Genomic DNA, 24,442 nt, shown 5'->3' on the forward strand with positions numbered 1-24,442 from the left:
TTGGGTCGCTGTCATACGGCACTAGCCTAAAACATTTTTATATCTGAAGCAAACAAGCAAACAAAAGTATATTTATGTCTCTTTCCCAGTGGACTAAAGTTTATTTGCAAAGGACCTAGAAGAGAGTACCTGAAAAAGAAAGAGTGATTCAAAGAAGGAAAAAAGTCCTTCCATGAAAAAACACATTATTTCGTTTTGATCCTGCCTTCCATTCAAGTTTCTCATGGTGGCACACATGGTTCTCTCGTGTCAGTTTTGTGCTCACCATCACCCTGTGGGCTCAGTCATGCTGTGTGTGGGTGAACCAAGGTTTGAGTGATCCAAAGTCACGCCGTGAGCTTCATGCCTGAGTGGAGACTGTACCATGGACTTCCCTGTACAGCCGACTCAATTTATGCAGGGGCCACGTTCCAGGGAATAGCATGTACAGTGGTACCTTGGGTTACAAACACTTTGGGTTACAGACTCTGCTAACCCGGAAGTAGTACCTCGAGTTAAGAGCTTTACCTCAGGGTGAGAACAGAAATCGCGCAGCAGCAGCAGGAGGCCCCATTAGCGAAAGTGGTACCTCAGGTTAAGAACGGTTTCAGGTTAAGAACGGATCTCCAGAACGAATTAAGTTCATAACCAGAGGTACCACTGTAAAGCCAAAAGCGTACATAGTCAAAACACACTGAGTTCAGTGGCAGGTGCGACTGCCAAAGTCTTTCTTCCCAGACAACTACCCTGATTCTGCCCCCTTTTATTTATTTTTTTGCCGAGTGCATAAAGCTGAATGCATGCAACTTAAATTTCTGCAAATTGTGAGCTGCCTGTACTAGGCTCACTAACCAATACACTAATCTGACTTAAAAGAGTACCCTTTATAGGGCGGGGGGTTGGTGGAAAGGTATATTTGGAGGTCTATGGGACACTTAAGTGGCCAGTCACCAAGTCCTGTTTCCACAGCTGCCAAAAAAAACAACACACACATACCCTTGGATTGGTATCTGGAATCAGAAGACACACTTCAAGGGTCAAATTGCCTCCAATCACCACAAGTTGCAGATCTTTACCCTATGTCATCATATGTGTGTGTGTGGGGGAGAGAGAGAGAGAGAGAGAGAGAGAGAGAGAGAGAGAGAGAGAGAGAGAGAGCAGTCTGTAGAAAGAGTCTCCTGTGCAAGTTTTATCTCAGCTTGGCATGTGCAAAACCCCTTGGGAGATTTCACTAGTCTTGCCAAAATCCATTTGCCTTTTCTTGAAATTCCTCAGATGTTTCATCTGAGGAAGAACCAAAAATTTTGCTTCAGATTTTATTTGAAGCTAAGCCTTCAGGGATGTGCAGAAGTCCCTTTAGAAACTTCACAAGTCTCAACAAAATTCCGCAGCTAAAGTTTCGCTTTCAGTAAAAAGTTCACTTTCATCTTTCCTGCTTTATCTTGTACTTGCTGGGGACAACATAAGCCCTCAAAGGGGACTGTAGTCCCAAGATGCAAATAAAAAACACGTTATGGGCATCATTGTTCATGCATGTGATTTTAAAATACAACTTGGTTCTTATCAAATTCAATGGATTCTTCCTGTGCTCATTTGAAAACAAGATTTACAAACTGAAGAGATAGCCCCTGTCTGCAAGAGCTCTTCCCTCAGATCTTTTGACTAAACTTGTGCTGAATCCCAGGTTCCAAACAATCCCATTTACTTACGCTGGTTTAGGGACTCCTAGACAACCACTTTTGTGGATTGTGAAACAGAAAGCAGCTTTCTTGTCTCCCAGCAAGGATCTTAAATATTTTGAAATGCAAAGCTAAAGGGGCCCTCTGTGCCCTAAGAAATAAGGCGTCTAGGACATCACCTGGTGCAAGCACGAATGCTTGGCATTTGCAGCAGTGTAAACAAGACATGAGGAGATGCCACAGTACAGAAAAATGCTAATAAGGAAACAGTCCAGTGAGGTTGGTGGCAGCTAATTGCTGCTTAGTGATAAGGGGGCTGCCTTGTGCCCAACAAAACTCCTTTTGAAGATATATATTTGCCACTTTTGCATATGAGTGGATGTCAGAAAGATACACTTCTGGCTCTGCATCCTTTGTATATTTTTAAATAAAGGTGGGGTGTGGGGTGGAGTGGAGTGGAAAATAGAATATGTTCTATGGTTATTCTAGATTCCTTTTCCAATTCAATCACCAGGAACCCCGGGCAGGGCTAAATAACAGCAGGTGGCTGACGTGCTTACCTTGAAAAATTCCATGGTTCATTTCATTTCCTCACTATGGAAAGTAAAGTGTTTTAGGAGCAGGACAGTCAGAAATTGGAGATGGGAGCCCAAGGGGAAGGGGGTGTTGGGTGGAAGAAAAGGCCTAAGTCAGTCTGAATCAGCAGAAGGTGTAATATAAGTAGGCTAGGTTGCTTAAACCTACTTAATTTTTTGTTTATATTATTAATGAAAAGGGGGGATTAAGTACCAAACACCACCAGTTTGGAACAAGGTGGGAACAAATGGGAAAGTGATGTGTGGAAACCCCATTAGAGGAATACCTACGAGATGTATGTTAAGCTGATTGTAACTTCAGGTGTTCTGCTGCTGAACATGGTCAGAAAATAGACTCTCTGAGGAACCTGAACATGTCTCAGGAGAGGGAAACGCAAAGGCTGCATTCCTGCCTTGATGTTGTTGCAGAGGGACAGGAAGCATGAGGAAGCAGGCACTCTCTGCTTTTTCACCTGGGAACCAAACCTTTAAAGCCACCTTAAATGCAGAAACACCCAAGAGGAAAGCTTTTAAACTTGCTCTATTTGCTCACCTCTCACCACGACAAGCAGCCTGACATTGTTTGTTGCCTCTTCAGCTGTCCAGCCATCGCAAGGCAAACCTGAGAATGTTCCATTAAAAGGGGTCGGAAGCAACTTACTAGTCATTAAGCCTGTATGTGCAAAATGAAGATTGTCTTGGAAAGGGTGTGAGGACCAACTGGATTTCAGAGGATGGGGAATGAGAGCACTGAGCAGAAACCTAAAAGAAAAGGGAAAAAAACCACTAGCAGATATCCCCCAAAAGCAAAATGATCCAAACTTTCTAATTTGCATACTTTTCATAACATAGAATAATTTAGCTTTGGAGGTGGGAGAGTTTTTAAAGTGTAGAGAGAATATACAAAGATTAGGCTGTTTTAGGCTGTGAGACTTTATTCACATTTTGAGCCTTTCTCAAAGGCTCTTTATATGGTACTGTGGAAGATAAAGTGATAAATATTTGTAATCCAAATTGGCATTTTGGCCAACATGGTTTGTACCATATTAGAAAGTTGATATGATACAAGAACCTCATGTGTGGTGGGGGGGGGAGGGGGGAGAACTCAGAACTATGTTCAGATTTTATGTGAAGGAAAACAAAGCAACCTTCCTATTAGCTTCCCTTCTTCCTTCCTGAAAGAAAATGGAACCAAGAAAGAAGAAGTAATTAATCTGTAGAATAATCTGAGGGCAGCCTTGTGATTTCAGCACACACATGAACTCATCATAACAGAGAGACCCATGTGGAGATGCTGCATTGAAACAGAAACAGAAACCCCCGTCCCTGCAGGAAATATCAGAAGGATTTAAATTAGAGCAGGCAGTATTAAATGCATATTACTATATTTGTACCGGAAGAGTCCCAGGCCAACCTGCAGAATCTGACAGCTTCCAGCAGAGTTTTACACCGGGGGGGGGAATTACTTGTGTGTGTAGCAAAGGGGTGTGTTAGACGGCTGCACCAGGCTGCTGTTGGACATCAAGACTTCTTCCTTCATCAAATTAATGGGGACCAATGGCAGAGCTGACACTGCGGGCATAAATCACAGGAAAGAGCAACGAGGAATGAGTACAAGGCTTTTCTTTCTATTTAGTAATTTATCAAGGGAAGTGGCACATTAATAAACAGATCTCCCTTGAGGTGTGGGAGTAACAGAGACAAATATGACTGTCAAACCCAGTCTGCTTCCTCCTCTTAGCAAGATAGGCGAGTGGACACAGAGAAAACTGTGTGTGTGTGTGTGTGTGTGTGTGTGTGTGTGTGTGTGTGTAGTTATAATCAAAATCAGGCCTCTTTGGTGCAAGATGCTTCACAGTGCCTCATTAGCTCATAACCACTGTTACCCAAGGGCACATTCACACCAAAGCTTTGAAGGAGGGGGGCAGATATACATTGGAAGCTCTCCAGCCTCTGCAGCTTCCTGAGATGCTTGTACTGTACTGCTGTGGCCCACAGAACCATGCCACAGATGGAAGTGATTGCTGGATTGCCTACAATGGTATTAGCAGCCTACACTGATCAAATTTGTTAGCATGGGAAATCAAGGGGGAAATGAATGCCTAGTTTTTAAAAGGAGATATCTGCTTTAGTACTGTTGGTTCAAGGGGGAAAATGGGTATAGATATTTGGAAGTTCCTTCCAAAGTTTCCCATTTGCCCTAGCATAGAAAAAGGCCACACGTTTGGTAATTTAAAAATGGTTTACTTACCAACTTTTCATGTGCTTTTCTGTACATTAGTAAGAATGCACAGGCAGTGGTGAAAGTTCCTAAATTATTGATATAGAAGCACAATAATGAATTGTGAGAGCCATGCGGCTAAGCTGAGTTTATCAGGCAGACTGGAGACTTGATTACTCATTTCCTGCCAAGGTAAGGGGAAGTGACCTTGCTAAGCCTGGCAGGACAGGTTACTCTATGGTATTAACCTATCCATGCATTAATTAGACTTAAGCATGTAGATTATAATGAGGCTGGCTATTCTACAAGCCCTTCCATGGCAGATTAGGTGAACTCAGCCATACTCCATGTTTCTTCCATGCTGCCGTTTACCAATCAGTCCCATGTAAATAGCACCCCCATTGATACAAGTAATAATCAAATCAAATGTTCTGATGCCCTGAAGGCATTTCTAATAAATCATGATTTGTTACTGCCTTAAATCAGCCAGAGTATATAATTGTAAATCCATTTTTTTGAATTTTTATCATACTTATGTATATATACATAAGTGTATTAGGTTCAAATGTTTCAAACACATAGAATGCAGGGTGTCTGAGCAGTGGGTAACCTGTGAGCCTCCTTTGTGGACTGATTTCTGTCTAAGAGGGCCCCTTTTTTAATTGCCGAGGTGATGAAAGAGTCTGATCGACAGCTCTGCCAAATGAATGTCTCTATTTATTCTGTAAAAGTGGTATAATCTTTCTTCTTTAATAACAAGTATTATATCCTTTCCCCCCCTCCCCACAACATGAAATTTTCCCTACTTGAAGGGAATCCCTTCCTGAGGATCAAAATGCAGTCCAGCAAAATGGATGACCAGTCTAGCTAGACTTGGACATTTTCTTTAATAAGCAAAGCAAACACCCCAACTATTAATTAAATACCAAACGCTTACTGCATGGAGTGAACAGAGAAAGACGGGCCCAAAACGAAGGGTTTTACACTACCTGCCTCCTATGACTTTGCTTATTTTCAAAACAGGAAAATTCTTTGAAGAGCATTAAACAGCCCCTTTGAGAACGGTGGATTTGCACATACCTGCCAGAAAGCAAAGAGTCTGGCCTGCTGCACAAATAGCCCCTGACTGCTACCAGCCTTGATGATTTTTAAATCTTGGGTTTGCCCCTAACAATCAGGCATCTGACCCTACGAAGCTGGTTTCCTTCAGCACCTGGGCTGCTTGGTTCCTCTAGCATACTCCCATGCCACTTAGATTGCCAGTTTAGCTTCACTAAGGAGGAAGAAGCAGTTGCTAGAGAGGAAGGCATGCCCTCTCCCTCATGCACACACAGACACCACCTAGTCCAGATTCAGTGTGTATGTTGACTAGAGTCCATTGAGTTCAGTGGGTCTGTTCTGAGTATGACTCAACATTGGATATCACCCTTACAGTGTACTTCTGTGCCTATTTACTCGGACGTAACCCCCAGCATGTTCCTTGTGTGTTTCCAATTACAGCCAAAATGTTTTTAATTTCCTTTAATTATGCTAAAATAACAACATAAAACAAACATTTCCAGCTGGATCCACAGCATTTCCCTTTATTTCCCTTTCATATAGTGTCAAGATTCTCCAGTCCACGAGTGACTCCAAGACTAAGTCGAAAGCGAGCGCTTTCTATATCTCCGTTGTCCGATGCCAGCATTGATCTTCAGACAATGATCCGGACCTCGCCAAATTCATTGGTGGCTTATATAAATAACTCCAGAAGTAGTTCTGCAGCAAGTGGCTCTTATGGGCATTTATCAGCGGGGGCAATAAGGTAAGGGAGGAGAGCAGCTTATGCTGAAACCCTCAGTTCGGGGGGTGGGGGGGGAATTCATTACCAAGAGTGGTAATGAAACAAGTTTGCAGCCATTGAAAGAGATGTGGTTCCCTAGTTGTACATAATGAGTAACTTAGAGTAACCTGTGACTCCCAAGATGCCTCAGCAGTATATGAACAGTTAGCTTTGGTTCACTCTGAGTTTTGGACCTGCCAATGGGTAATTCGTACTCTGCCAGTGCAGCACAGGCAACAATGAAAGGCCAGGCCTAGTGAGGCTGTCGGGTCTCGTAAGAAAATAAAAGAAACTGCAAAAGAGGGGCACTTGCTCTATATGGACCTCATGGGAAAATCAGCAAGAGGGAAATGTAATAATCTAGAGTTGAGATGCACCTTTGGAAGCCCCCCCCCCCCACAATCTTTTAAAACCACAACTCCCTCTCCCAGCTTTGTTGTGTTTTCAGAAGGCATACTCATGAAACAGCATCCCTTGAACACATCTCTAAGAGGAGAAAGAAACTAAGCAATATTGACCTTGTCCTGGTTGCTTCATTATCAGGCTGCTTTGCCCTTAACTAGCCATTTGGAGCATCCCGAATGTTCTCACTGCATGCTGCTATATTTTCTCCTTCTGATGTTCTCTCCAGCCCAGCATTCACTTTCCCTCACCCAATCAACCCAGTGACGTACCAGCAAATTTTGAATCAGCAGAGAAGCTTGAGCTCAGCATTTGGACATACGCCTCCCTTCATCCAGCCATCGCCGACGTTTCCTTCGCGGCAGCATGTGGCCGTCATCTCTGTCAATTCCACTCCGGCTCAGATCAGCAGCAACTGTGTCTCTGATTCCAACCAGGTAGGACCCACGTCTGCTTCTGGCAGGATTTTAACTGGGCTGGTTGCAGACACCTTTACAAAGGCCCACTGTGCCCATTGCAGCTAATCTGTTTCAGTTCCCCTGTCAGTTTCACTCTAAGGATTCATTGCAAGGTTGGGTGTTCACTTTAAACACACAGAAGGCCGCAGCTGTGAAACAGCAGTCTTCACATCTCTGCTCATTTGATTGCACTGATCTCTCTTAAGCCAATGTCTCCAAGATCATGACACGCACACATCATGCAGCAAGAGCTATATGATCGGTGTGCTTAGCTGAAACTTGGTCTTCCACATAATTCAGATGATCAAGGAAAATTAATATAATCTGCGTATTTGCCCTATGAGATAGCATTCAGATAAGACAGGGCCCTCTCCCCCCCCCCTTTCTTTTTTCTTACTTGTGAGAACTATTTGAAACTAGGCATATTTGCACCCATTGCACAAATGACTCAAACACTATGAGCTCAGATTGCCATCTTGAGTTCCGTGAACTGGGTGGGGAAATCCACAGAGCTTAGTCTAATCAGCAATTTGTGCATGAAACAGCTGGTTCAAATGATGAGGTTTCCATGTGCACATTTATCAAATGAAGAATGTGGAAATAAACCTTGAAAATGATTGTGTGAATCTGCAGGGTGTTTTTTAAAAAAACAAAAAAACTGGGAAGCAAATTCACTCCTCAGTAACTATCAGTAGCAGTCCACCGACAGAACAGTGATTCCTTTTTGGGAAGCGCCACGGTATACAGATGAACAAACAAGGATGGAAACACATAAGTAAACAAATAATGGCAAAAAGCACTACATTTTAATACTTTAAATATTTATTAAATGTGTTCCAACTAAGATCTCAAGTTTTAAATCACAAAGAGTGAATTTGCTTCTCAGGTTTAAAGAAACAGAAAAGAAGTTTTCCATCCCCATGTCACTTTCTCCTTCAAATGTTTATCCCCATTGTGATACACATATGAACATACATGTACCTTTTGCTAACATGGCTCAAAGTGGATTGCATTCCTCAGCATGGCCCAGTTTGCAAAACTGACATCTTTTTCAAAGGCAAAAAATGAACATTCTCTCTGAATTAATTCTTACCCTGATCTAAACTGTGTCTCCTGCTGTTCAGTTGCTGCTGCATTGTAAGTAAAAAAAAAATTAAAATGCTGCTTTTCCTTTAAAACACTGATATAACCTCCCCACCTCCCCACTGCCCCTTTTTGTTTCCTCAGAGCAAGCAGAGCAGCGAGTCAGCTGTTAGCAGCACGGTCAACCCAGTCATTAATAAACGCAGCAAAGTCAAGACTGAAATGGAGACTCTACCATCAGCTTCCCCACCCACTCAGGTAACTCCTTGGTGCAAACCTGTCTTGAACACTTGAGCTGATGGACTCAAAAATTTTACCAACAAGAACAGAACTAATTATGAAGACTCTTTAGAAAGTAACAGGGCAGCAGTTTCTAATGCTATTATTATTATTATTATTATTATTATTATTATTATTATTATTATTAGCTTTGGAAAGATGGAAGGCCACAACTGTGTCTTCACATCTGTGTCCATTTGGATGCTTTTCTTTTAGGGCAGTAGGTGGCTTGTGCCCCAAGGACATTTCATTTGGGGAAGATTTGGTGAATTGGATTTTGCTGGTTCTAAGCTGTACCCTTACATATTATCTCTGTGGCCTGGTACATTCCCCTGAGGTCAGTTCCCCATGTCTCGTCAATAATATCTGAAGTGCTTAGATCACATGGGTTCTTCCTTTGCCAGAACTACACATCAAACAAGGCTATTTTTGCCTGGGAAGTAGCAATATGCTATAAAAATGAATGGCAACCACACTGTAAAGATAAAGGTAAAGGGTAAAGGGACCCCTGACCATTAGGTCCAGTCGTGACTGACTCTGGGGTTGTGGCGCTCATCTCGCTTTATTGGTCAAGGGAGCCGGCGTACAGCTTCTGGGTCATGTGGCCAGCATGACTAAGCCGCTTCTGGCGAACCAGAGCAGCACACGGAAACACTGTTTACCTTCCCACCGTAGCAGTACCTATTTATCTACTTGTACTTTGAGTGCTTCCGAACTGCTAGGTTGGCAGGAGCAGAGACCGAGCAACGGGAGCTCACCCCGTCGCAGGGATTCGAACTGCCGACCTTCTGACCAGCAAGTCCTAGGCTCTGTGGTTTAACCCACAGCGCCACCCACGCCCCCCACTGTAAAGATAGTAAGGTGTAAATTAGACATAAGAGGTTTCTCCTGGATCATTAGGCAAAACGTTTTGCTTAACTCTGCAACATGTGGTTTGGCTTCTTTGCCTGAGCCACCTGAAGCTGATCAGACAACTTATGGTGCTATCTTATATTTATGTACTCGGGTAAAAGCCCAACTAAATTCAATGGGACTTGCTGTCTCTGTTAAGTTTGTTAAAGTTGCAGCCTCAATAGCTTCAGCTGCACTTGCCTTCCAATGGAAGTGAGGAAACTGTAGTCTGATTTGCCCAGACAGGTTCATCTGAAGAGAGGTCTGTGAACAGATTATTCTGCCATGCAAAGGGAGAGGGAGAGAAAATGAGAGTAAATTTGGGGGTCCCTTCTGACCAAGAAAAGAATGCTAACACTGGGGGGAAAGGGGAGGCTCAAATTTCTCTGCCACATGAAGATCAAATGGGAGCATGCACACCTAGAACAGCTCCAGCACATGACCAAATCTGCAGTTCACAATTTGTAAATGATAATGAAAAGAAAATTTAAACAAAGCTGCTGTGTTCCACTTTGAAAGATGCATGGGTTTGGGGGTGGATGGGTTGTTGGACAAAACAGATGAGCGGGAGTGTTTGGAGGTAATAGATTGCCTACTCTAAGTCCCAGCATGATGGGTAGGTGCTGGTTTTTTCATGAGTGATTGGACTGAGACACGCTGTGGGTTCCTGGGTCATGGAATCCTCCTGCTGGCTTAGGCAGAAATGCCATATTTCAGCCAGATGCCTTTAAAAATTATGTTTGCCACTTGTAGACTGCAAAGCAAGCAGTAATGGTGTCTCAGAGCAAACATAGATTACAAGGAGATCTTGTGCGCAGCTAGGAAGCTCTCCAGCAAGGAGCTACCCCTATTCAGGGAGGAATTGCTCACAGCAGCATCCTTTACCTCAATGACACCACATTTGACACCCACAAGAGCCCACCGGCTTCTGTGCTCTTGTCGGAGCCGCACACTTCCAAACTGCTTAATGGCTGGCAGTATCTATCTGACCGTTCTTTATCACAACTGTAAACTATTGGGAGTGCTCTGGGCACTTCATTTTCATGAAATATGAGGCGATGCTATTGTCAAGCCAACAGAAGAGTTTATGACAAATTTCTCTTTCAGCTCCAGTTCAGAAGCGGGTTTTGGCATGATGCATGGGGACAGCAACATGTGCAATCATCAGGGGGCTGGTAAAATTGATGAAGATAGCATATCTGGGAAAGATAAACATGCTGTAGTCAGCACGATTAGGGCAAAGAGGCATCTCTCCAGAGCTTTGGGTTTAGGAACACCTCAGCACACAATGGCAGGAAGCAGCACATGACGTAGAATAACCAGCCTGCTTTACTCCCAGCTTAATCAGGTCACGGATTGTGGTCTCTTACCTGGAGAGAGTGCAAAGGGGGATTTCCTGAGGTTAGGAATGGGGCAATATTAATCCAAGTGTCTTTTAGGTAATTCCGTATGTATCTCTAAATTTTGCCCTCCTAAATCCCCATACCTAAGATTTAAAATTTATTTCAATGTAAAGCCTTCTTCACTTATGGTTGTTGTTGTTGGTGGTGGTGGTTTATAGCTCACCCTTCACCATAAGGTCTCAGGGTGGGTCACAGAAATGTTAAAATACCAGGTAGAAGTCAATGTGCTACAGGGATTTCTCCCTCTTCCAAATGTTCTGTTTGTGCAAGCAATGATTCCCCACCCCCTGCTCCTCCCTCTGTGTGCTGTTTTGGGGGTTCTCCACCCCCAGCCAATTTCAGGAGACAGGCAAGAGGAGGAGAGGGGGAGAAATCCCTGTTGCACAAATGGAAGTGCTTACGCCATCCTTCCATTGACAGGGTTGGTTTGGTGAATTCTGCCCACAATATTTAAAAAAAAATGGTTTAAGATTATGTTTCCAGCTGTACTCACAATATTCTTTATGTACACCTACGTAATTTTCTGACCATGGCACACACCGCAAATGCATGTTTCACACAGGTACATTTTTGGGGAAAGATGTGATTGTCTGAGATTTCCTGTTGAGTGCAAACTTAGCAGATTTGCCATTTTTTGACATACTGAACGGTCCCAAGTCCCAGTTGAATTGAGGCTGGGTGTGTTTGTGGATGGGTGTGGCACAGAAAGCGAGAGAAAGTAGGGAGGGTGGGATCTGGGCTGTGAGTGAGTTGATACAGACTCTACTCTTTGCAGTATAAAACATGGAAATCATGCAAATCTCTTCTAGCCTCTATGGCGGAGTAAACAGGTGGCCATCCAGATATTGGACTCCAGCTTCCAGCAGCCCTCCAATAGAGGTGACATTTGGGAGGACTGGAGGAGAAACCAGTTTATAAAGCATATCAGTAACTTAAAACAGGACAAAATCAACCGTTCAGCCAACACAGAATTAAATTCAGTACTGCAAAAGGAATAACCTGGACTTAACTGCTTACGCACAATGCAAAAAGAAACTTAACACAGCAATAAATAAAGATCTAGGTACTGGCCATACTGGACTCCAAGGAGCCTCAACAGTGTGGCTTAAATACAGTTTAGAGGGGTAAGGGACTGGTTCCCACCAGGCTAGACAATTTGCAGCTGGATTCCTCATCTCTTCCTCCCAGGAGGCTAACAGCAGCAAAATGGAAATCTCATGGGGGGATCAATGAGGGTGAGTCCTCTTCCCCAGCTTCCCAGAGGTTCCAGCTGCTGGTGCTGTCCTTTCCTCATTTTGCTGGCCAGGCAAAAATGTTCTTATTTACCTAGGCATTTTCAATCATTTTTTTTCACCATCTGAAATACTTTTTAAAACTCTCTGCCTTAAGGGGGGGGGCTGTGCCAGTTGTTTTCTATGCATTTATTGTTGTTTTCATTTATGCAAACTGTGTCAAAATCACCAATCTAAAAATCTCGCAAGTGTCTTGAGGTCATCAGTGAAAAGTGGTACATAGGTAAGGCCAGTTGCTTGGCTGCAGGGGAGCAGAGGTGGCCTGCGGCACAAGTCAGACCCCCAGGGGGCTTTATTGTGGGGTCAGTGCTCATCACACAATGAAGGGTTTTTATTATTAATAATATTGTTTTGCAGTTTATACAGAGTATGGTTGGCAACAAAATGCCAGCCTGCATTTCCCACCTCCCATCTGATTCAGAGTGCTTCCAGACAGGGGAAGCCTGATAAGTAAAACAGGGGGGGGGGACTACAACTACTGCCAGAGACCTGTCTGCAGTATCTCAGTGACCCCTTGGCAAACAAAGCCCCTGTCTGGAAGCACCCCAGATTTCTATATTCAGTCACCTGGTCTGCGCGTAATGCTCAGCTCCTCGCTTAGATGCCATTTCTGGGCAGACCCTTTTGTGACTCGCCAGCAATGCTGTCGCTGTTGCCCTGCAATGGTGCTTTTCTTTCTTCCACAAGCACCTGCTGTGTAATCTATGGGTGACTGAGGAGTTCAAGCAAAACCAGTCCATCTTACGCAGAGTGCTTTGTATCTTGCAGGAGCATCTGACGGACTTGAAAGAGGAACTTGATAAGGACGAATGCAAACAGGAGCCCGAAGTTATTTATGAGACCAACTGTCACTGGGAAAGTTGTGCGAAGGAGTACGATACTCAGGAGCAGCTTGTCCATGTAAGTGGTGTCAGGGAAGAGACACTAGTCATAAATTTCAGGGGAAGGGGGTGTCGTCCTCCCTTCCTATCATGACGCTGTGCAGCCAGAAGTCATGCAGCGAGCTACTGAAAGGGGCCGGTCAGGGCACAGCATATGTAAACCCTGCCAGATCAGCTCAAACTCCCAGAAGGACCGAGCTACTGACTAGCTTTTGATGGATTATTTTGTATTTTCCTCAGCATTCCAGCTGCTAAGACTGAGAAACCCTGGTAACGATAAACAACCTGCCTAGATAATTATAAACAACTGTTGCCTGATGTTGAGGCATTCCCAACCCTTATTGTTAACTTGGAAACACTTGTCTTGCTTTGTCTGTTCCCTACAAAATGATGCTCAGGCTGAGGAAGTACATTGGATCTTGGAGCTTTGTCAGCATAGCTTTGGCTCTATGAGATCATGCAGGACCTGGATGATTTCTGGGCTAGAGTATTGGTTGCCCAGCTCCTAGACTGTGGTGGAAACCAGACTGTGGTTTCCTTCCCTGACCTGGACCACAGGGTTTAAGCCCTGGGCCCCCTGTTGTATTCATGTCAAAAATATTCTCTGTGGAAACAACAAAGTGAGATAAAACTGCCATTTTTCCTTCTCTCCATTTAGCAGAGATTTTGGGTTCATCAGCTTTGCAAACTGACAGTTATCATCAATTTTAATAATGGGTGTAATGGTAAGAGGAATGGGGGTGGGGATAGGATGCACATCCCAAACATGACTGGCTTTTCTATTCTTTTTAAATCTAGCAAGATAAATCAGCATTAAAGCTAGTCTGCTTAGGGTGGATCTATTCTACACACACACACACACACACACACACACACACACACACACACACACTACTTCAGCTTCCCCATTCACCACCTCACTGTGGAAACAATCTATGGTCTTTTAAACCAAGGGAGGGCAATTGTTTTTCTTTGTTACTATGGTATGCATTTCTGTGTTTTTATATTGTAAGCTGTTCCATGATCCGCAGATGAAGGCTGGTGTGGAAATTTAATAAATAACAATAGCCTGCATTTCCATTCTGGTTGCTATAGAAAATGTGAAGCCATCATGGAAAAGCAGTCCATTAAGCACTTTTAGGAGGCTAGGTAATAGAAAATAAGCAGACTTGACCCCTTTTCTCCACCAGTCTGCTTGGTTTCCATTTTGGTTGCTGAGAAAGATACTTTTCTTTCTTTGTGGCTAGCATGGAAACAGTCCTCCTTTGGGCTGGCGGAGAAGAGACAGAGATCCATCAGTCCACTCACAGAACTCCTTGGAATTCCATGTATTTGCTGGAATGGAGCGAGATGAGCCACTGTTCTTTAATGCCCTTTCCCAGTAATATGTATTCTGTGGGTCTTATTGATGGAAGGTTAGAACTAAGAAGAGCTCTTCTGGATCAGGCCAGTCTCCTCTTCTCACAGTGGCTAAGAAACATGCCAGTGGGAAGCCGGCAAATGAGATGTGAGCACAACAACCCTCTCCCTTTCCCCCACCCCTTGTGCTCCCTGTTCCCTACCAACTGGCATTAAGAGGCACATTGCCTGGGATATTAGCAGTAATATGTAGCCTTTATAGCCTCCTCATCCAGCAAGAAAGTGGTGCTGTCTTCCTTCTTCTTTTTTTAACAGCCTGACTACTACTACTTCTTTCCTCTCCTTTCAGCATATCAATAATGATCACATTCATGGGGAGAAGAAGGAGTTTGTCTGCCGTTGGCAAGAGTGTACGCGGGAACAGAAGCCATTCAAAGCACAGTACATGCTGGTAGTGCATATGCGAAGGCACACTGGGGAAAAGCCACACAAGTGCACGGTAAGATACTGACACCATCAACATGCACACAGATTGATGTGTTGGACTGGTCACATCATGTCCATTTAAGCGCAGAGTAGAAATCAAGGTGGGAATCTTAAGACATATATACCTGCTTGGTAAAATGTATAAAGCCTATGTGTGCTGGTCTAGCCCTGCCTTCCCCATGTTTGCATACATACCATGTAGATTCCTGCACATGCATGCCCAATATCTTCCCTACAGAGGATGTGTGTGTGTAAAAAAATTGTTTATTGGATGTACACTACACTATGCCCATGTGTAGTGCAGGCTTGAGCAAGGAAGTATGGTGCTTTATCCAACACAACAAGCACTGAATTCCTGCAGACCCACATAACACAATTCAGACCACAGATTCCACAAGCAGACAGCAAATTGAATTGTGAAAGGAGTGTGCAGCACAAATATCACCCAATGAGCAGGACTCCAAAACTGCCCTTCTCCTGTTCTGGTGGATGAGCAAGCTAGTTCTGTCTCTGATTTACTTCACCCACAAGGTATGGTGTTTCCTTGAAAGCCCCTCTGAGTAATTTAATCTAGGGATGGAGGCAATCTCCTTCTGCATTCTGGAAAGTTGCAGTCTAGCCAGGTTATCACCTCATAATCACTTGGCTACTACTCCTAACTCCCGAGTGAAGAACTCATTCCATATAGTGCCGTAATGTAAGTTAAAACCTCATCTGGTGGAGAGTTGGCTGTCCAGGTTCATTGTGTAGTGATTTCTCAACGTGTGCTTGGTCTTTAAAAGCAAACTGAGATGTGGAACCTGATTCAAACTGGACCAGAGACTAGGCTGGGGTGTAGTTTTTTAGAAACATCCTTTTTGAGAGAATTTGTGATGGGGTGAAGGAGATGCCTAACAACTTTTCAGATCTCAAATTTTGGGTACTTAGATTAAGATCAGAGCTGCCATTCATCCATATTTCTGCTCAGAGTCGTTGTGTACTGCTTCAAAATAGCTAAACTACTAATTATCTCTATCCAGTAAGATACATTTTTCAATGCAAAGAAATGGTACCTCAATGCACATAGAATGCCAGGGCAGCTCCACAGTTAAAGTGGCAGGATCTGTTGCCACTGCTGCACTAGGGATGTACTGGTGTTTATTGCAAACACATGAAGCATAGATAAAATACTTGTGTCACTAAATTAGGGCCTTCAGGCACTGCATGGCAGTTCAAAGATACAAGTGTGTTTACTATAGGAAACCCTGGTGTCTCCACAACTGTCGTGCCTGCCGTGTAGGGAGTGCCTTAAGATAGCCATACAGAGTGGGCTGTGACTAAACATTCAGGCCCTCTGCTTTAAATCAGCTGCCCAGATTCTGTGCAATGGGGGGTGGGGAAGCCCTTTACCCCCACAGCCTGCTCTGGAAAGATCTGCCTAGGAAATAACGTTCTTCAAGGAGGTGAAGATTGAAACCAGATGAGATGGAAAAATGCCTCCAGCTGATTAACACTCCTCTTTTGTTTTAGTTTGAGGGTTGCTCCAAAGCCTATTCGCGGCTAGAGAACTTGAAGACACACCTGAGGTCTCACACTGGTGAAAAACCTTACGTCTGTGAACATGAGGGCTGCAATAAGGCCTTTTCTAATGCTTCTGACCGAGCAAAACACCAGAACAGGACGCATTCCAATGAGGTAGGTGAAAGCCTTCACCAAAACAGGTAAAGGTGTTTTGTTTTTATTTAAATGCTGCTAATAATATATTCTTTACACACTTGGAATTTTTTTTGTGTGTACACACACACACACACACACACACACACATATATATATATACACAGCAAATTACTACCATAATGCTACACAGCTCTTTTAATATTTGCTGAGCTGCAAATGTAGACTATGCTAGTTTGATATTTATGAATGCCAGCCTAGAAACCACCACACCATTGAGCAGACATCCTCCCTAGCTTTGAGCCCACAGGCTGGTTTTTGCCACATCCCAAGCCCTTCTTAATCCGAGCAGCTCCTCGTGTTTGCTGTTTTGGAATGAAGCCCCACGGAGCTAGGATCCAAGCCTAATGCAGTTCCTGCCTTGTGGACACGCAAGGCTAGAGCACAAGGCAAATGCTTTGTTAAGCCTTGCTAATGAAGATCCGTTATTAGGAGCTAGGGGAAGGCAGGAAATTGCATTTATTGTAAAGCATGTGATGGTCTACTGCAAAAGGCTAATGCCGAGGTTGAAATTTATATTACCACTAATTAAGAAAATGGCAGGAAGGTGGGGTGCTCCAAAGTTCTGAAAACAGCTGTGACCGGGCCAGGTTTAGCCTCTAGCCTCATTTGTAATGATTAATATGAATTACTATGAGTAAGTAGACTGGTATGGGTACAGGACTTTTAAAGTGACAACCTCAGCCTAGCCAACTTTGGGTGGCATCATGTTAGGGGTCTCAGACTAATATGCCTCTCCATCTATTTTTAATCTCCTCTGCAAACGCAAGAGTTTCCTTTTGTACAAATATGGCAATGTGCTTGTTTCATTGCACAGGAGGGCTTGGAGGCAAGGTAGAGGGAGGATGGTTTAGAGAAAGAAAAGGGTTACAAAGGTACTGGTAAGAAACGTGGCATACACTGCGCCAGTATGAGGAGGGGGAACTGAGATCTGTCTTTATTTTAAAAAATTAAGGTTGCAAAGTGATATGGCCATTTCAGAAACAGAACATATAATTTGCTTCATTAAGTAGTGCTGCATTTGTATGGAATGGATTTGTTCCAGGCATGGCAAAAAAATGTTGTTTGAAGTTTCTACCCAAATAATTTGTATTGGTTTTCATGTAAATACAAGAAGTTTGAATGGGTGGAAGGGGACTTAGAGATGCTGCAGGTTATAAGTCAAGGGTAGGCAGTGGGGAGCTCTGTGTGAGCACGTTTTGTATTTGTCAAACCAGCACACACACACCCCAAAACCCATTGTGTATTACTTCTGGTCAGCATCTACTTTTGCAATGTTGTGGGGAACCTCCAGGCTGCAAACCCAATGCTGTCCTCTCTGCCTCTCTATTGGGGCCCCAGAATTCTCTCTAGGGCACTGCCCCCTTCCCCATGCCTCCTCTCTCCATCCCATACCTCTCAGCCACCCTCCTCCATGCACTCTTTGAATGTGGCCTTAGAATCATAGAATCATAGAATCATAGAATCATAGAATCATAGAGTTGGAAGAGACCACAAGGGCCATCGAGTCCAACCCCCTGCCAAGCAGGAAACAATAATGCCTCTTACTTGTCTGGATGGAGAGAAATCTGCATTGCAGGGCATGTAGAAATCTCTGGGTTTTCCATAAATGGAACGCAACCTACTATACAAAAGTCACATCCATTGCTCATCATTGCCTTTTGGCTCTGGAGCCCATGAAGGAATGAGTGAAGGAATGCAGCCCTCAGATTCCCCACTCGGGTTTTACAAGATGGTCACACTGATGAAGAAACAGAGTGGCTGGACAGAGCGTCATCTATTCTCCACAAAAGAGTGCCAGGTAAAATTCTCCCTCTTGACAATTGGCTGGACAGCAACTGTTACTCATCAGGGGAACTTCGATACTCAGTTCCCAAAAAGACCAGATGTAATGGTCAGAACTAACTCTGGAGGACTCTGCAGAGGGGAAAGTTCAGGAACTTTCTGGAAGGAGTGGGGGTGAATTGTTTTTGGCAGAATTCCCAAGGTTGGCCCTAATGATGTGGTGTATGAGTGACTAATGAAGTCCTTTATTTCTTGCTTCCGATGCAAACCATTCTTCAGGCTTCAATCTGTTACCCTCCACTGATCTTCCCCTCCACTTTTCAAGCCAAACTGTGCAGCAGCCCACCTAACGTAGGAGGAGATAATAGCGCACATGAATTATTCTGGGTAAAAAAACATAGGAAGCTGCCTTATACAGAATCAGACCACTCACCCATCTCAGTATTGTCTACACTGACTGGCAGCAGTTGTCCAGGATTTCAGGCAGAGGACATACCCAGTCCTACCTGGAGATGGTGAGGATTTAACCTGGGGCCTTCTGAATGAAAAGCACAGTGCTCTGCATCTACCAGGCAAAAAAATACATAGGAAAAAGTAAATATTCACTTCTTGCTAAAAGTGGAAGAATGTATACCTGCTTATTCTTTGGGTGGACCGCTTCCAAGGTCCCAGTGGAAAAGTACTTTAAGCAGCTAGTTAGCCTGAAATGGCATTTTAAAATATGAATTCAGCCCTTCAGAAATAGTATCTCAGGGGCTATCCTACTCTAACCGCATTTGTGCAAACGCACTCTGGATTTGGGAATAGATAAATTGCTGGCAGGGAGGTGAGGGGCAGGATACCTTCCTGTTTTCTTACTTCTCTTTCCAGCTGTGCAGTCCTTAACTTTGTTTGTGTTGTGGTTATCGGTGACTCATAGCTCCAATAGTTACAGCATTATCCTCTTCAAAAGCACTGCACGTCTGTGGATTCCACCGTGCAGCAGTAACAGCTTACCCGCCTGACAGGTGATGGAGATGTGAGGGAGATCTGATGGCTTGTAAATCCAGTCTGGCTTGTCTCTCTGGCTCTCTGTAAAATAGGGTGCCTCTTTCCCTCCTGCTGGCCTCCCAGGCTACCATATTTCAGCAGAAAGGTTTCCTTGAAGAGATTCCCTGTGCATCTCAGCCATATCCCATGCTAATCCTTGTTAACATTCCTGCGGCAACTGGAACAAATGCAAATCAAGCAAAATACTATTAGGCAAGGTTTTAGAATATTTTGGGTTGGCACCCCATCTTATTTCATCTATCCATCTGCACACACACACACACCCTTCCTTACCAGCAGCCTAGGACACATCAGTCCTAAGCAACTCAGAGAAAGACACTACATCTGGGGTATGAGAAAAGTTTTTTCGGCACAACTGCATTTCAATTGATTTTTTCAATGGTTTTTTTCAGATCCAGACTAGGTAATGCTAAAACTAGCCCCAATGAGATTAATGGAACTTAGTAAGTTGGTCACTCACAACTGAGTTCATTATTGATTTTGGTGGCCTGCTTTAACCATGACTAAGCGCAAACCAATGAAACTAGTCTGTCAGAGGGAGATCTGCACACAGCAATCACAGAATCTGCTGTATGTTGGATCAGTGCTTGCAAAAACACTGCCTATTGAGAAACGGCACATTCAAGCCGCTCCCATGTCCGCTCCAAATTCACACCAATGTTGTCATTCAAGCAAAATTGTCATTGAACTGTGTCTCGTATATTTCTGTCTGCTTCAGGTGTCTAACTTTAGATGTGTTCCCATTGGCAGAAACCCTACGTCTGTAAAATTCCGGGCTGCACAAAGAGATACACAGACCCCAGTTCCCTCAGGAAACACGTGAAGACTGTGCACGGGCCAGAGGCCCATGTCACCAAGAAACAACGCAATGACGTTCACCTGAGACCGCCTGCACTGAAGGAAAATAGCGACAATGAAGCAAGTGCCAAGCAGAGCGGAAAGGCTTCAGACGAGCGGGCTGAGGCAAACAGCACCACCAGAGGCATGGAGGACTGCTTACAAGTCAAAACAATAAAGACTGAAAACTCTGTGGTAAGAGATGCACTTGCTTTGAATTGCTGGTGATGTCATTTAATGTGCCAAGTGGCAAATGAAGTTGCCCAATTTTCCCTACCATCATCTTTTCAAATCTCCCAGCTCAGATTTCACTAAGGCCCACCTACGATCCTATGCATATTTACTTCTCTATGTGAAATATTCCAAAGGGTTGCAGCAATGTTGCAATGTTAATGAAGGCATTAACTGCTGTAAGCATTTAGAAAAGCATTCTCTCACACACTCTCTCCAGATGGGTTTTAACTTTTGACATCAGAATTCATTCAAGATTTGTCTATACGTCCTTTTTCCATAAATCAGAGCTTGCTCTTAATAGACGGCACTCTCAATACCTTGCATTCAAGCAAAATATACCATGCCCAAAACATCCTTGTGATATGACCTCTTGCACTCTGTAAAGTGCTATGCACACTGATGATGCAATAGAAATAATAATTAACCATGTCTACGTATTGTATTTTAAGAGGCCAAACGTTCATTTACCTGTGTCGTGGATGTTGCTAATCTGCCATTATTTTTTTGTTCTCTCCATTGCTCCATCCGTACCCTTGGCCCTTTCCTTTTGTGCTGTCTGTGTTCTAACAACCTGTTCTTTCTCCTCTCTTAACTTTCTCTACTCTACTTCACAAGGACAGTCGGTACTAAGGTGAGCAAATACACTGTCTTTGTCATAGTCTCTGTACAAAAGACATAAAATGTGCATATCTGTCCAGGTGCCAAAGTAGAATGTGTAGGTGAAATAGCCATGGTCCATATTTCTTTCTACTTCATCCTTTCCATGCTGGCATTTCACCAATTACTCCTTTTTATGGCTTACTTTCAGTTGAGGGGGCAGGGTTAGGATAAAGCGCAGGCTGGAGCCAAATTTATCAAGGCACAAGACAAAGCTGATCCATTTAATATTCCAAGCAGTGGCAGCAATTATTAAATAAGACTTGTGTCGCACCATTAGCCTGTGTTGCAAACATAGCTGTTCTGGTGTACTGCTGTGGCATTACAGGTCATAGATTTAATGCATGATGACAGTCCTATTCTGTTGTGCCTGTTTGAGTTTACTTTGCTACAGATGGCATTGCCAACATCTCCTGGGTAGCATCTCACCACTTCTCTAGTAAATGTGGGGCTCTAAGGAGCCCTGTGACCTTCTCTTTTCACAGCAAATCTATTGTTCTTAGGTGGGCAATGGAAAGAACGGTCCACCCACTCACCCTGCTGTATTTTGTAGAACTGAGATGTTGTGAAAAAGAAGGAAACCTTTAAACCAAGTGTCATCTGGCATTCCAGCTCTACAGCCATCTAGGATCAGCAATCGTAAATCATCATTCCATAGCCTGGACAGCAAAGAGCCTTTTCTTTGAGCCAGCAGAAAACATTTAACCTTTATTGCAAATAAATTACTTAATGTGAAATATACCTCCTAATAAAAAAAAACATTTACCAAACCTAAGCCTGCAAATCATGCCCTTATCTGTCTATAAAGACTGTCGGACAAGCATGTAAGGGTCCTTTGAACCACGAGTCATGCACTGTGCCTGAAGCTTTTTGGGCTTGATTCTGCTGCAGACAAACAGGCACACTATAGAGTTTGTGGAGCAGGGAAGATCTTCTAATGTTCCAGGTTTATCTCAGAAAAGCATCAAGAGCTTAAGTTTCTTGAATGAGCACATACAGTTCTTCCAAGTTAACAGAAAAGAAAATCCACCCTCAGGGCTTTTAGCTCCCTGATGTTTACATACCCTTGCTTGAAAAAGGCATAAAAATTAGCTTAATCACTTATCTTATGGAAAACCTGTGTCCACACTACAGTGCCATCACACTTGTGGGCAATAATGAACACATTGGCTTTATCACCTAATGAGGATTTGTTTACACAGAAAACAGACCTGGCTTAGTTAAGTTTGATTGAAGCCTGGGGCTGGGGTGACTGCTTGGTATGGCTTTTAATTCTTTTAATGTACAAAATTCCAGTGATGCAAGATAGACACTAAAAAGTTCTACAACTGTTTCAAAACTGATGATTGCTAAGTTAAACATTACCATGAGCATCCCATTTTGTAGTACTAGTTGTATAAATAAATGCAGTACAAAAGATACTGGAATGAATAATACACATTTTAAGTATATGCCAATCCACAAAGCCTTTTGTATAGGCCAAGTGGTGAAAACAGGTTACCCAGCTAAAATAACCAGTCCCAATCCCTTCAGTAGTGGGGAGCCTGAGCAACAACAAAAATAAAACAAATTTTCACAATGAAATTATGCTCTTTAAAAAATAAATTAAATGCAGGATTAAGTTGTACAAGTTTGCCTTTTAAAAGGTTTGTTTTCATAAATCCCCCCAAGTGCCTCTTATTTTTAAGTACTTTTTGATGCTGTTCATTTCAACACTATTTTTCTTATTCGTATTTGAGTAATTTTGTCTCACTGGAGGGAGACGAATATTACATTATAGAAGTTATGAAGGTCTTTTATCTTTCTTCCTGTAATACTGATTCATTATTACAGTGGTACCTCGGGTTACATACGCTTCAGGTTACAGACTCCGTTAACCCAGAAATAGTACCTTGGGTTAAGAACTTTGCTTCAGGATGAGAACAGAAATCGTGCTGTGGCAGCAGTGGGAAGCCCCATTAGCTAAAGCGGTCTTCAGGTTAAGAACAGTTTCAGGTTAAGAACGGACCTCCAGAACGAATTAAGTAGTTAACCTGAGGTACCACTGTATTATCATTATCATCAGAAGCTGCTTTGGATGAGTTCTGCCCCCCAAAAGCACCATATAAATATTTTAAAATAAATATTTCTTCCCTTTGCTGTGATCTAATCCAATAGGTTTAGATCTTGTGGTTTTTGCCAGCAACATTGCAAGATCACATCTGATGCGATGATGTCATGGACACCTCTAAACAAAACCATGCTGGTCACCATGGCTAATTGGAGTAACGATGTGGGCAGAATATGGCAGAAGGCAGGGGTGAAAAGGAAGAGAATGCAACAATGGTGCAGAGAAGGAGGAGTAACCACAGGAAGGAAAGGGTGGTGGAACAACGGAAGTTTTCAGAAGCTTATGCATTTTTTTCCAGTAATTTGCTTGCCTTGCCTTGATCCTGCTAGTTTTGTGGATGTGAACTGTGAAATGAGAAAATTTGGTGCAGCCGTAATAGATGTTAGCAAAGCAAAGCTGATACTGGGGAAGGACCATCACATTGATACAAACCTCCTCCTCTTTCTTTGTTTTCTCTAAGATGTATCAGTCCAGTCCTGGTGGCCAATCCTCATGCAGCAGTGAACCATCACCACTTGGGAGCACCAACAACAATGACAGTGGAGTCGAAATGAACATGCACAGTGGGGGAAGTCTGGGGGACCTGACCGCGTTGGAGGATAGCACTCCTGTTGTAGACTCGACGGTCTCATCTGGCAATTCAACCGTCAGTCTGCAGCTGAGGAAACAAATGACAACCATGCAACGCCTTGAGCAGCTCAAGAAAGAGAAACTCAGGACAGTGAAGGATTCTTGCTCGTGGGTGAATCCGGCCCCACAAGTCAGAAATACCAAGCTGCCTCCCATCCCAGGCAACGGTAAGTCTGGCCACTGTTTGAGATCTGTCCATAAGCATTAACTCAGCTGAGTTGGTGAGAGCATGGTGCTGATAACGCCAAGTTGCAGGTTCGATCCCTGTATGGGACAGCTGCATATTCCTGCATTGCAAGGGGTTGGATTAGATGATCCTTAGGGTCCCTTCCAACTCTATAATTCTATGATCTCACAGCTTACCTTGCTAGTGTTTCAAGGACCTGCCATTATAATCCCCTGCACTTTCTCCCTCCCCACTTTAAAACAAATACAAGGGTTGAGCTGGGATCCAAACCAAAACATAGAATACAGAACAGAACAGACCAAAACATAGAACAGACTTTCATTAGTTTCCTGAACTCTCCAACTCAGATATCATATTGCAAGGTGGTTGTATGCACTTCCTTGTCTCCCTGAGAAACTGCTGCTGAACCTGACACTGCTGTACTACAAG

At 43.5% G+C, this 24,442-nt stretch overlaps 1 protein-coding gene across 1 annotated transcript in view; it reads left to right on the top strand.

The window, feature by feature from the left end:
• GLI2 (GLI family zinc finger 2) overlaps nucleotides 1-24,442 on the top strand; it is a 204,104-nt gene that overhangs the window by 174,263 nt on the left and 5,399 nt on the right. Inside the window, exons 6-13 of the mRNA XM_081206449.1 lie at nucleotides 6,057-6,258; nucleotides 6,908-7,115; nucleotides 8,364-8,477; nucleotides 12,853-12,984; nucleotides 14,674-14,823; nucleotides 16,320-16,484; nucleotides 20,109-20,390; nucleotides 23,657-23,993. Of these exons, the coding sequence (XP_081062575.1) occupies nucleotides 6,057-6,258; nucleotides 6,908-7,115; nucleotides 8,364-8,477; nucleotides 12,853-12,984; nucleotides 14,674-14,823; nucleotides 16,320-16,484; nucleotides 20,109-20,390; nucleotides 23,657-23,993 (1,590 nt within the window). The remainder of the gene's footprint in view (nucleotides 1-6,056; nucleotides 6,259-6,907; nucleotides 7,116-8,363; nucleotides 8,478-12,852; nucleotides 12,985-14,673; nucleotides 14,824-16,319; nucleotides 16,485-20,108; nucleotides 20,391-23,656; nucleotides 23,994-24,442) is intronic.

This window comes from Podarcis bocagei, assembly GCF_964188305.1.
Source record: "Podarcis bocagei genome assembly, chromosome: 1".
Classification (NCBI taxonomy): Eukaryota; Metazoa; Chordata; class Lepidosauria; order Squamata; family Lacertidae; genus Podarcis; species Podarcis bocagei.